This window comes from Nothobranchius furzeri, chromosome 3 (genome assembly GCF_043380555.1).
Source record: "Nothobranchius furzeri strain GRZ-AD chromosome 3, NfurGRZ-RIMD1, whole genome shotgun sequence".
In the NCBI taxonomy this organism is placed as follows: domain Eukaryota; kingdom Metazoa; phylum Chordata; class Actinopteri; order Cyprinodontiformes; family Nothobranchiidae; genus Nothobranchius; species Nothobranchius furzeri.
Window position 1 is genome coordinate 75,392,544 of NC_091743.1, and position 13,958 is coordinate 75,406,501.

The window sequence follows — 13,958 nt, forward strand, 5'->3', positions numbered from 1 at the left end:
ATTTGGGGTTAAAAATTAGGTCAAGATTGGACTAGAAGCCAGAGGGATTTCAAGGATTAAAAACGATAGACTCGGATTTAATCTCATATAGTTTGAGGTAATTGGCAGCTACCAAGCCCCCACAATGCGACAAACCCGGAAATGAAATAAATTGCAGTTCCACCCTCATCCGCTGGGGGCTGGTGTCAGAAGCGAGCAAATCCTCATTGACTCCCATGTTAAAATTACCAATTTCACAGCATGTACTGTTTAACCATGAAATTTAAATGTAATAGGGTAAAACCCAGTGCATTTAACATAATGCTGCGGTTTAGAAAATGGGTTGAAATATAACATGTTGGTGGAGCTGGGTTCTGACTATCGGCTTGTGGAGCTCTCGGGAGACCAATGTTTTCCACCTGGTTCTCCCCTCCCCGCAGCTCGGCGCATCTCTGTCTGATCGTGGCTTCTGTCTGCTGTGCGGCCTGCTGGCTGGTTTTCCCCGCAGCTCGGCACATCTCTGTCTGATTGCGGCTTTGTTTGCTGTGCGGAATGCCGGCTGGGTCTCCCCGCAGCTCGGCGCATCTCTGTCTGATCGCGGCTTCTGTTTGATGCACGGGCTGCCGGCGTGTGGAGCTCTGGGATGGAAACCTTTCCACCCGGTTCTCCCCAGCGGCAGCTCTGCGCATCTCAGATCGCAGCGGTGCTTGTCTGCTGTGCGGCTGCTTGCTTGTGGAGGTCTCTGAGACCTCTGTGGAGATCTCTTGAGACCTCTGTGTTCCACCCGGTTTTACCCAGCAGTCAGCCCGGCGTATCTCTGACTCAGAAGCTGTGGAGATCTCTTGAGACCTCTGTGTTCCACCCGGTTTTACCCAGCAGTCAGCCCGGCGTATCTCTGACTCAGAAGCTGTGGAGATCTCTTGAGACCTCTGTGTTCCACCCGGTTTTACCCAGCAGTCAGCCCGGCGTATCTCTGACTCAGAAGCTCTGGGGTTGTGCACAGTTAACTCCGGTTGTAGCTAGGTTGCTACCTCTGTTAGCTTAGCTCCCACCTCCGCGTTAGCTTTGAGTTAGCCAGGGTTAGCTTCAGTTTAGCTTGTAGCTAGTTCGACCGGGTGTCGTCAGTTGATCCCAGCCTTACAGCCCCACCCTCAGCTCCTCCTCTCTTCCCTTTTTTGGAATTGTCTGGGCTTGACGGAACCTGTGACACGGTCAAAATGGCGTTGGTGGCCACCTCCCATTTGGCCTCAAAAACGTGATATTGGAGCCTATGGAAAGGAGATGTCCAGTATATGTATGTCGATGGCAGCTACCCAACCCTTTACGTCCTTCAGGCATGCCATGATACAAAAGTCCACATTATATCTAGTGCCACTCATATTTGGCTGTCGGCATGAATCTGGTAGTTGATACCATGCAAGATAAAAATTTTGCTCATGGGTAGAAGATATATTGAAAAAAGAAGTGACCCAAGGACAGAGCCCTGCGGCACACCCCATGGCAGGAGATGAGAGATAGATGTACAGTCCCTAAGCTGGACACTAATTGAACGGTTAGATAGATGAGAACAAAACCATTCCAGGGCAGTCCCCGTCACCCCCACCCACTACCTAAGCTGGTCCAACAGAATGCCATGGTCAACAGTATCAAAAGCAGAAGACAGGTCCAATAAAAGCAGCACTACCCGAGACCCAGAATCAGATGCAACTAAAATATCATTAACTCATTTGCTGCCAGCCGTTTCCTGATCGGTAAAGCCCTTTGCTGCCAGTGTTTCTCACCATTTTTACTGGTTTTTTAAGAGTCACAGAACATTGCGCGCTAGGATGATGTCGACGCCAAAACAACCAAAACAAAGCAGAGACTCACCTCTTATATCAGGAAGAATCCGCGTGTTTCAAGCTTTATCCGTTCTTCTGTAATCCGTTGTTGAATTGTGATCGGCAGAAGCTTTTCCGGTTCACGCCTCACTTTTTTCACAGCAGCGGCCCAAAACGATCTTCCAACACATGGATTTTCTTCTTCCTTATCATGTCATGTGTGACGTATGCGGATGAAGATCACATGATGAAGTTCCGATGCGCACACAGTAAAAAAATGCAAATGAAGACTTTAGTCGTCATTGGCAGTAAACGGTTGGCTTTAAAATAATGACTTTAGTCGTCAATGGCAGTGAACGAGTTAAGTGCCGTAATCATGGCAGATTCAGTACTGTACTGTGGCCTAAAAGCAGACTGAAAAACATCCAACAGTGAGTTTTTGTCTATTTGTGCAGATAGTTGCGCATAAACAATTTTCTCTATCATCTTAGAGACAAATGGTACTTTGGTAATGGGTCGAAAGTTCTCAAAGATGGAATGGTCCAGACCAGGCTCTTTCATTACAGCCTGGAAAACCACAGCCTTAAAAACCTTTGGGAACACTCCAGTGCTAAGACTAGTGTTGACAATATTCTAGAGTACAAGACTCAGTGTAGACACCGAGTCACTCACTAATTTAGGAGGGAGGCGGTCCTTGGGCGGACACTCTACCACTAGGCCACTGAGAAAGTTTGTTTCATGTAGAGATGACTCACTCCTGTAGAAACTGATGAAGGCTGAGGAGACATTTCAGCAGTCAGATCAAAGTGTTAAAAAGATGAATGCACAGCGAGGAGAGGCTTCCCTTTTGGTTTTACTAACGGGCACTAGAAGGTGCTAAAAGCAGGCCAAAACGGCATAGTATCCCTTTAAATTAGGAAAAGTTATTAAATAGGAAGCAAAAGTAAAAAAGTTAACTTTTATTTTTTTATTATAAACATTGAATGGGGCCAAATTGACCCCAAGGATATTTGAAGATTCACAGCTGCTATAGCGAATCTACAGAACAAGCTAGGTTTTGAATATAAACACGGTCACAGAATGCTCACCCCACCCCTCGGGTATCTTCTGCCGGATCCGGATACCTGCATTTCAAGAGGAAACGATATAGTGCTAAACACCAGTCGCCATTATGTAGTTCCAAATGTCTTTTGTTGTCTGTGACTTCAAAGGGTATTTTTCTGTTCGGGACTCTGGTAGCTTGTCCTAAAATCTGTTGCTAAACACACGAGCATGTAATGAATGGAGGACCCAGAGAAGCGTGACGGTTTGGTGAGACTAACAAGAGGATAGTCCAATAGTTGCTTTCAGTCCCAAACGTGGTATTTGAAGAGAACCACTTCATTAATATTTTTCATTTTTAATTATTTTACCTCCACAATATATAATAGCTATACTCTGTTTGAACGTTTTTAAGAGGCATAAAAAATATTTTAAGCTAATTTGTTTTCCAAATTTGGCATTGTAGCTTTAAGCTCAGCAGTCTATCATCCCATTAAACGTTTATTTTTAACTATTATTACTATTTAGCATTCTCAGTAATACCAGCTTTTTATGTTTGTTTGATCTCAGGAATATCACCGACCCTTGATGGAGGCTGATCCCCGCATCCTGAGTCCAAGGAAGATCCGACCCATTTTCTACCGGGTCAGAGAGATCACCCAGTGCCACTCCATGTTTCAGATCGCTCTGACCTCTCGTGTGGCAGAATGGGACAGCAGCGAGAAAATCGGGGACCTTTTTGTTGCTTCGGTAGGTGTGGTGTTTATGTATTCATTTATGTAAAACAGGAATGGAACTTGCAAATTATGGCTTATCTTTTATGTGAAAATATGGGCGTGCAGCCGGCGTGGATGTATTTGTTTATTTTTCTTTGTGTCTGAATGCAGTCGGAAACTTTGTGTTGATGCAATCATTTTCTATTCCTGGCATTTCGATCAAATCTCAGACAACAATCTGTGTTAGCACAGTTCTGATGAGCAAACAGGGATAGTTTGCCTCAACCAAGGAGTCAATTACAGTTATAAAAAAATAAATATCTGCATCCAGATCTCCCAGGCATATAGATGTCACAGTTTGTAGGAATAATACGGCGGTGTTCATTTGACGTTTCCTTTGTGAGCCTTGGAGATTTGGAGCATTCATATGGTTTGCTCATTATTTCCCCATTAGTCGATGGGGCTTGCTTGACTCTCTTGTATGCTAGCTGTTACACAGCTGCTCCATTGATACCCTTCAGTACAATCAATTGAAGCTGGGTTTGACAATGGAAGTATTGGGATCATGCACGGCCCCCATTAGTCTGCATGCACGTGTGTCGGTACCTGCAGAGCAGGCAGGGTCCTGAGGGAAACGCACAGAAAAGAGGGTTAATTCCTTCACGCAAGCTGCCAGTTTCCCATTACTCCCTGCATTGTTGCTATCAGCCGGCTGGTGTAGGTGTAATTGAGGGGAGATAATAAATATTTACAACAGCGACATACACTCCCACACACTCTTTCGCCTCATCCGTCTTTGTTCAACTTCCTAAAGGCTCATGAGGAAAATGTGTTTACCTTTCCAAGGAAAAAAAAAAACCCAGAATGGTAAACAAGTCAATTTTAATTCACATGCATATGTATTTCTGGCTTATTTTTCTTGAATATTATCTAAAGATTGTGTGAAAGGAAAGTCAGTGAGTGCAGGGGAGCATGATGGAGAACCATGAACAAAAAAATCTGCTTATTTGTTTATTTATTACAGTTTTCCAAGTCCATGGTGCTGGACATCTACAGCGATTACGTGAACAACTTTACCAACGCAATGGCTCTCATTAAAAAGGCGTGCATGTCCAAACCAGCTTTTCTGGATTTTTTGAAGGTGAGTTCTTCCTCTTGTTGCACCAAACAGAATTTGCACATTTTAGTTAGTTTTTGCTAAGTTAAAGAAAATGTTGGTAATTATTACATTTTGCTCTTGTTTGAAATGTCTTGGACAAAGTTTTTGATCAGATTAGTTTCATCAAGTTCCTGAGTATTTTTGTTTGCGTCCTCTTGACCCCTGTGCAGCTAAGACCAGAGGCAAATGCCAATTGATCAAATTTATTGCTGCAAACATCTCAAAATCCTAAACTTATTGAGACATAAGGACAAAAATATGCACCACTAAAAAAGCAACAAGAGGAAAATGCAGACTGGACAGAATAACTGAACTTCTATTGAATTAAATTATTTCGGAGCAAACGTTAACGTACTCCAGGCACATTATTCAGCAGTAGGAGTCTCTGACATGGTCAAATGAATATTAGTTCCAAAAGTAAATAGAAATAAAACAATTTTTAGCCACAAAACTTTTTTCTGACAAGTAAATGTAACGATTATTTGTGAAAACAACTACAAACATCCCGCCAAAAATATCAACATAAAACCTTTATTTAATGAAATTATTCGGCAACGTAGAGCTGCCACCCATGCAAAATAAAAATCGATCCATATCACGTTATAAAATCTTCACTTCATTGTTCTAACAATGTAGTTTTCACATTCCTGCATGATGTTAACACGTTAGAACATGAGATCATATCTGAAGATGAGCTCATCCACAAGCTGGTCGTGGGAAACACGTTAGAACATTAAAGCTATGATATTATAACATATTATTGCTCTTATTATCTTTATCACGGGTGGTAGCTCTAGGCTTCTGTTAATTTAAGACTAGAATAACATAACCACCTGTTGATTTATCTTATTTAGTTCCTTTAATTATGTAAAAAGAACGAAAATGACCATGTTTTAAACATGTATCATATTTTGGGACCAGGGCAAACACGCCACGTGTATGCTTAAATGGGACAAAGCTAAGCTGTAATTAGGTCAAACACCTTGGTATTTCTTTTTCCATCATGCCATGCAGATGCTTTGCTGCATCCGATGTCAGGCGGATGAAATCTGAACTCAACCGAGGTGTTTTCGAGCAGAATTTGTTATCCAGTGTCAGAGAGCAAGGCTTGAGGCATGGTTCTCTGATCTTTGAACAGAGCAATGACCCAGAGCACACATCCAGCTGCAGAAAAGAGCGGTTGAAAAGGGCAGCAACAAATCTTGACATCAATTCAACCAAAAACTTTCGAAAAGAAACGTGAGAATGCAAAAAGGCCTTCTGCACACTGTCGGAGACTTTTGACTGTTGACTACCAAAGTTTTGTTGTGCAGGTCTCAGTGTTTTAGATTATAAACTTTTTTAAAAGTGCACTGAATAAACACAGCCAAATGAGACCAGCACTCCTGCTCTTAACGGATATATTTACTGACACGGAAAGCTTTAACACAGAGTTGAATGAATTTTTGTGAAGCCTTTCACACTTTGGTTTGGAGATACTGTAAGTTTGCTAGAGTTTGAATAGAAAGAATGGTTATTGAACTTGCTGGAGATGCCTCACCCATCTTGACATCAGTGGGTAGATGTGCCTAAAGCTAGAGAAAGTAATGTAACACATTATTGAGCAAAATTAGCATCAGGGACAACTCCATCAGTTTTACAATGCTGGTAAATGCTGCAGATTTCTTGCACTCTGGAAGGTTGCTTGGCAACAAATGAGCTTTTATCCAGTGGGGTCAGTGACATAACCAGAAATATGTTTTAAAGAACAAAATCGAGTATTTCTGATCTGTCTTATATTCAACAGCTAGATGTATTGTTAGCGAGTCACAAGATATGCGTAATTGTTTTTTTCCATCTCTAAATGAACAAAATGTGATTGACTTACATAATTACACCTGGAACGGATGACAGTCATGAAGCAACTGAAATGTTTCAGCTGCTGTCTCAGTATTTATTGGCAGGCAAGGCAAGACATGGCAGCTTTAGTTATATGGGATATTTCACACACAGAAGCAATTCAAGGAGCTTAGCCCCAAACAAGAATATGTCCAATAGTTTCCTGTGCATGTGCGCAGGGCCGGCCCAAGCTTTTGTGGGTCCCTAAGCACGTATTTCTTGAGCCCCCCCCCCCCCCCCCCCCCCCCCCCCAAACCAACACCAGACGATTCATGGTTCCTAGGCTATGTTTTGTGTAAAATGCCCACTATAATTAGCAATTTTTAAATTTAGCTTGCATCATACCAGTATTATTATGGCATATTAAGAGTAGCTAACAAGAAAAAGTTCTTAATTGAGTGTTATTTAAGTGTGGTATATTAATTCAACTGTTTGAAAGTAACATTAGGAGACAAACACTGAATATACCTTAAACGAGTTAACTACCCTTAGTTTTTAAAATTTGAAACTGATGTGTAAATTGTGCAAAATGTGAACTCACTGATAAATAAAACCAAATGACACAATAGAAAAATACTATGTCAATAATTTGCATGTGTAATAAAAATTAGGTAGAATTCCATTATGTAAAGATAATGAAAAATATTCTCACACTATCTTGGTGCTCTTTGGGGCCCCCTGGTCGTGTGGGGGCACCCAAGCAGTTGTGTAACTTGTATATGCCTAGATGGTTCTTCATGTACGTCTTTTTTATTTTCCATTTCCAACATTCAAACATAATAATATCTCCATAGTTCGAAACGAATACTATTCTTTGGAAAGCTGTTGTTGAACATTCTGGTTCTGCCAGCTTCACAAAAGGATCCAACTAGACTAAATTAAGACTGCAGACGTACTTGTTTCTGAACCTGAAACTCTGAAGACTTGTGCATTGAACTTTGCCAAGATTTTCCTCCTCATTTAGGCAGCTGTGCAGACAGCTGTCAGAGCCTTCTAGTTGCATTTATAATCAGTTGTTCTGAGTTTCCTTCATGGAGAAATTCAGAGGCAGATAAAAGTTTTGTCACCCCTCCAAGGAAAAATCTGATTTGATTCCTAAAAGGAGATCAGTGAAAATTATTGCATGGATCCTTTTAAGGTGTTTTTTTAAGGCTGTTAACTATTAATCTTAGTATCGTTAGCTTTTAGTTTGGAGAAGTAGTTTTATTTCTGATGAGACAAATCAGGCTAAGGAGAAACGTTTTAACTGACAGTAATCAGATATCCTGCAGAAGTAAAAATCTGGCCAAAGGAAGAAATACAGACTACAGATGTTAAGACACAGAAGCTCCTATGCATGGAGGGTTCCATCCCAAATCCAGTAGCCTGGGACTGTACACTGGCCGTAAGGAAGGAGACTAGTGAGTGTGAGAGCCACTGTCCAGGATGAAAAATCCAAGGTCCATAAGTACATCAAGGACAAGGCCTCAACAGATGACGTGCTCAGTAAATATGTCGGACCATGGAAGAGGAGGTGCTGGATATTCCATAGTGGGAGGACAAACCCCATACATTGGATGTTCCACAGACAGATAACTGAAGTGGCTGATATCAAGAATTCCTACCAATGGCTAGAAAGAGCTGGTCTGAAGGGCAACACAGAGGTACTCACCATGGCTGCTCAGGAACAAGCCCTGGACACCAGAGCAACAGAGGCCAGGATCTTCCACACTAGACAAGACCCAAGGTATAGGCTACAGAAAGAGGCCCCTGCGATAACCCACCACATAACTGCAGGGTGTAAGACGCTGGCAGGGAAAGCTTACATGGAACACCACAAGTGGCTGGTATTGTGTAGAAACATCTGCGCAGAGCATGGACTGGAAGCCCCAAGGTCAAAGTGGGTAACACCCCCTGAGGTGGTTGAGAATGAGGAAGCCAAGCTCCTGTGGGACTTCCAGATCCAGACTGATGTAGCATACCCAAAGGTCAAGTTTTCATCAGAATGACCAGAAATTACCTTTTTAACGTGCAGACACAAACACCCCCATCTGCACAAGACATTGTTATCAAACAAGGAAGCCATAAAATCTTTGATCAAGGTCTCGTGCAGAAGACAAGACTTCAGCACTTTCACTCTGAGTAAAATTCATCTTCCTTGAATCATAAATGACTTTACAACTTTATTGGTTGATATAAATGTGTTGAATGAACAAGATGTTCAAATCCCAAAGTGTTTGAATAATCTGTGTTCAAAGACCAATCAGATTGACATTTCATATTTACGTGGAACATCACATCTTATTGATCATTTAATAAGTAAGTAGCCAATCCTTAACGCTACACTGGAAAAATGGTGAGGGAGAACCAACTGGACATTGTGGTGGTGGACAAACAACAGAGAACAGCTGTTGTGGTTGATGTGGCGATACCAAGTGATGCATTATCAGGAAAAAGGAACACGAGAAACTAGAGAAGTACCAGGGTCTCAAAGAAGAATTTGAGAAAGCCTGGAGAGCGCAGACATCGGTGGTGCCCGTGGTCATCGGGCACTCGGGGCAGTAGCCCCCAGACTAGAGGAGTGGCTAAAGCAGATCCCAGGAAAAACATCTCAGTCCAGAAAAGTGCAGATCTAGGAACAGCTAAGATACCGTAGAACCCTCAAGCTTACAGGCCTCTAGTAGAAGACCCGAGCTTGGAAGGATGAGACCACCCGTGGATGGTGTGATGGAAATTTATATATATATATATATATATATATATATATATATATATTATGAATGTAAGAAAATATCGATATAGCAATATATCGCGATATATTATCCTGCAATATTATATCAATGTTCAAAGGCTGTGTATCGATTTTTTGGGAAGAATTTACGTGCAAACATTTGTGTATTTTCTTTTCTTTTGGTGCAAATCAAATGCTGTCCACTAGTTAGAAGTAGTGTGCAATGGAGTTTGTTTCCACCACTGAAATGTGAATCCCTCTATTATGGTTCAGATACCTCATGTTAATCATGCTAAGTATCAGTTTGGACCATTTATTGAATTTTCCTACAATAATTTTTGTCTAAAAAAATCGCTAATACTGACTGACTGAATGTATCGCAATATATCAGGATATATCGTATCGTCTCCCCTGTATCGTGATATGTATCATATCGCCAGAATTTCACCAATACACATCCCTAATATATATATATATATATATATATATATATATATATATATATATATATCGACTCCCTTTATTTACACTCCTCCTTCTGTCTTCACGTTGGCTTTGAAGATGGTTTTCTCCTTTTCTTTTTTGCATGGATCAGTGTGGGATCAGTGGTGAAGAAACAAACTGAAAGGGTTTCAAATACTTGATTTTAGTTCTAGTCCTTTTGGAAAAAAATATTTTGTTCTCCAATCTTCTTACGACAAAAGAAAATCTATGGAGCAGATTTATTTTTGTGAAACTTAATTTCAGGACTTTGGTCCAAACGTTTGAATTCCCCCAAAATATTGATCCAGGTGGAATCTTGGTGTTTTCAAATCTTTTAAGACTCACCCGTAAGTTTTAGATTTTTGATTGTATATAAAAAAGAGACATGATTTCCCTTCAAAATACAGGTGATGATTGTCTTCTTTTGACCTAGAACTGCTCTCATCCTTAGCCGTCTCTTTTTGACACCACTCTTTTTTCGTTCATGAAGCTTGAATTGGACCTGGACTGATCGCAGCAATACGTTGCCTGTAAGGTGACAAAGGATTTACTTTCTTCCAGTGGAGTCAGCTCAGAAGCTCTACAGGGTTAGCCAAGAAAGCGAATCAGTTCACATGATGAAAAAAAACAATGAAATCTTTGGGGGCTTTAGGCTTTCACTCTGACCTGCCATTTTTCCCTGCAGCGGTGTTTATTGTTTTTTGCCAGTTGTTGACTGAACATCGTATTTCCCAACATATTTTGACCAGTCAAACCTCTGGTATAGTGAACTAGCAGGATTGCAAAAGATTGAAAAGATTAGTCAATTAAAGAAAAATGAAATGCTAAGTTGCAAAGAAAAACTGTTGGGAGAACCCAGTCAGATGTTTGAACTGAAGATAACATGCCCATATTTAGAAGTCCTGCTCTAAAACCCAAGTATCATCATCCACAAACATTGATTGCACAAAAACATAAAACTACATTGAGAATCACATCAAACACCCAGGATATTTTCATCACATCAATTTAAAATAGTAGAATACAATAAAAGCCCCACAATGCAGAGGAAACTGAAAGGGAAACCAATTATTCCTCTGTCTAGGGGGTCCAAATCGGTTCAAATGAAGGCAACTGGACTTTTTTGGGGTTTCCTGAAGACAAAGCTCCTCAGATGAGAAGTGAAACATCTTCATTTGAACCCCTTTTGATGAGCATGACCTGGATGCCTGAAAACCTTCACCAGCTACTCCATCCAGGAAATGAAAACTCCTAAAAGACAATCATCCATGTGATAGAAGACATTATTGAGCCCTATATTTTCCACAGCAGCATGCTTTGTATTTATCAGTAAGGCATTTAAAGGAATTGGGACTCATTTGAGTAACATTTGTCTCAAGTTTGGAATAGTTTCAACTCTTTCATGATGAAGTGAATCAGAACTCTGAATGTTTCAGACTTTCTATATTTTATTTTCCTTTTTCAGACCCCCCCCCCCCACCACACACACACACACACACACACACACACACACACACAGAAACAAGCAAGTTTTGACTGCTTTTATCTAACTTTGATTATAGTTATTTTATTTTTCTTCTGTGTTGAAGGTTACCTGCTTGTTTTAGATTTGTATTGTTCAGATTTCCTCTGATAATGTGTCTGTGATTTATTTTAAACCTCACATGGAGCATTCGTCAGAGGTTTGAACATAGTTGTTATCTCATGTATAAACTTTTCAACAGCTAAAACCAAAGTAAAATTAAAAAGAAAAGAAAATAATTTCTTTGCAGCGTGCACCAACTGTCCAGGCAATATTTCATTTATTTAATGTTTCTGTCCCCTCCTAACTCATTTCCCTTCTTGGAAATACATTTAAAAAATCATCAAAGTCTGGAAAACACAAACATTGAGATTTTCTCATTCATACCATTGCAAAAAAACTCTGTCTCCTCCTGACCTTCACCCATAATATTCATCTAGCCATCACTCAATCAGAAAAAGAAAATAAATAAATAAAAATGTGTCTTTTATGCTCCTGTGTGACTAACAGATCTTTTTTCACACCTTATTTTCCCACTCACACACACCTACATAATCTCTATAAAGAATTAATGCAAGGCCTTTTAATTGTTGGATTCTTTTTTACAGCTTTTCATTCACAAAGTGCATTTCTAAATGTACATGAAGTTTTTAGTTTTCTGTTTTGGGTTCCAGAAGAAGCAGGCTTCCAGCGTCGACCGGATCACTCTCTATGGACTGATGGTTAAACCCATTCAACGATTCCCTCAATTCATTTTGCTCCTGCAGGTATGAAGATATCCTACATTTATTTGGTGTTTTTCTCATCGTGTGGAAAGCGTCATTGAGACACTGAAACTGAATAAAACAAACAGCCACAGAATTCAGTGTAGAACTCCAAAAAACGAAGTTGTACACAAAGTCTGGCTCTTAGTCGGGTCGGCGTTGGAGACAAGATTTAAACGTGTCTGCCTGGCATCAGCAGTCATTTTTTGTCTAACTTCTGTTTTGTACAGGTTTTGATTTGAGCTTGACTTGCTGAGTCTGCAGTAGCTCATTTCATCGCTCAGTAGGCATTGATTACCCCTGAATTCAAAAGATAACTTATGAATACGAATCAGGCGTTTTCTTCCGGCTCAAACTCAACACTCCAAAGAGGAAATGCATCTGTTAAATCATACATTACAGGGGAGTAAAAACCGAAGGCAACATGGTTGATCTGAGATGTTAATCAAGACATCTGCTGCAGGTTTCTCACAACCTCATAGCTGCAGGACAAATATGGACGTGCGAGTCAAAAACAGAAAACCAGTCTCGACAATTTAGTCTCCCCCCAACTTATCAAGTCTGATTTGACCAAAGATTGAACTTTTTATTTTGAAGAAAACACTTCCAATATGAAGTTTTGTTAGAATTCAGAATGATGGAGAATCCACAGGAAATGATGAAACCACGGAGAAAGACTGCTGTGTGGTTTGAAGTAACAGCTACAGAATTACTTCTAGTAAAGATTAGATATTTTATTTTAACATATTAAAGTGGAAAAAAAATCTTAAGTTTATCTGTTGTCTTTTGATTTTAGAGCTCGATTGTTTCTGTCGAAATGGCAGAAACTTTATTTTTCTCCACCTAAACAAAGTTCTTCTTGGATGCAAAACAGTTCTGCAGCTGCTCAAAACTGGACTGGATTTGTGCTTCAGTTTCAACCTTGTAACTGGAACCGTTATTTAACACCACATAGCTGGTTTCTAGGGGTGCAACGGTATGCCTACAATCCCGGTTCAGTAGGCTACCATCCATATATCATGGTTTGGTGAATTTTTTGGTACAGTACAAGAAGTGGGAAAAAAAAAGAAAACATTTTGTGTAAATAGGTCTAAAGACATTTAAGATGAAACTTTACTTACAGTAACTTCTCCAAACTGATATTCTCAGAAATGTGGCACTTTTCTAAACATAAAACTGTAACATCTTTAACTTACTCCGCCTTAACTGAAAGAACAAGCTGAGCTATTTAAAAGTAAAAATAATTTCTATGGTTTAAAAATGATTTTTATGTATTTCCTTAAGTTCAGCGTTACGAGTTCCATCTTGCAGCCGGGATCAGATCCATCAAACCTTCTGTTTCTGCTATAAGTTGTGATTTGCCCAGGTCTTTGGCCTAAGGCACAGATTGGCAATGTCTCTGGTCCCACTAGGACAGCGGTAGCTACTGTTGCTGCTAAACGTAGTTTTAAATTTTGTTCATTGTTGTCACGGTGCTAGACCTTGCTATATTTTACCGTCTCTGACTCATGGTGTCCTCAGTCAGCGCAGGACTTAGTCTGGTACCAACGCCATTCAACCTCAACTGTGAGGGCAGGTCTTCGATGAATGCAGCCCCTGAATTTGGGCACAACCTTGTGTATTTCTGGCTAAAGACTAATGTGTGCAACACAGATTCACCTCTTTGTTCAAATTTGCTATGAATTGGAATACGAATAAATGTACCATTGAACCCTGATTGGTTTCACATAAAAATGATCTTAGTACTCACAATGTTGCTTTGGAAGTGTCTAAAAATTACTTCCTACAATGCGACTAAATAAATAAAAACATTTCTGATAGTCATTTACCTGGTGCTACATCTTGGTTTCTGACACAAAACCACAGCTCGGTTCACGAGGCACAAT

The 13,958-nt window shown here is 40.2% G+C and overlaps 1 protein-coding gene across 9 annotated transcripts in view; it reads left to right on the forward strand.

Annotated features, from left to right (window-relative positions):
* arhgef10la (Rho guanine nucleotide exchange factor (GEF) 10-like a) overlaps positions 1 to 13,958 on the forward strand; it is a 193,693-nt gene that overhangs the window by 54,018 nt on the left and 125,717 nt on the right. For 8 of the 9 annotated variants that reach the window (XM_015958408.3, XM_015958410.3, XM_015958409.3 and 5 more), the window contains 3 exons: positions 3,411 to 3,590; positions 4,581 to 4,697; positions 11,983 to 12,075. In XM_015958408.3, coding sequence (XP_015813894.3) covers positions 3,411 to 3,590; positions 4,581 to 4,697; positions 11,983 to 12,075 — 390 coding nt within the window. The remainder of the gene's footprint in view (positions 1 to 3,410; positions 3,591 to 4,580; positions 4,698 to 11,982; positions 12,076 to 13,958) is intronic. The other variant, XM_070549544.1, reaches the window with a different exon arrangement.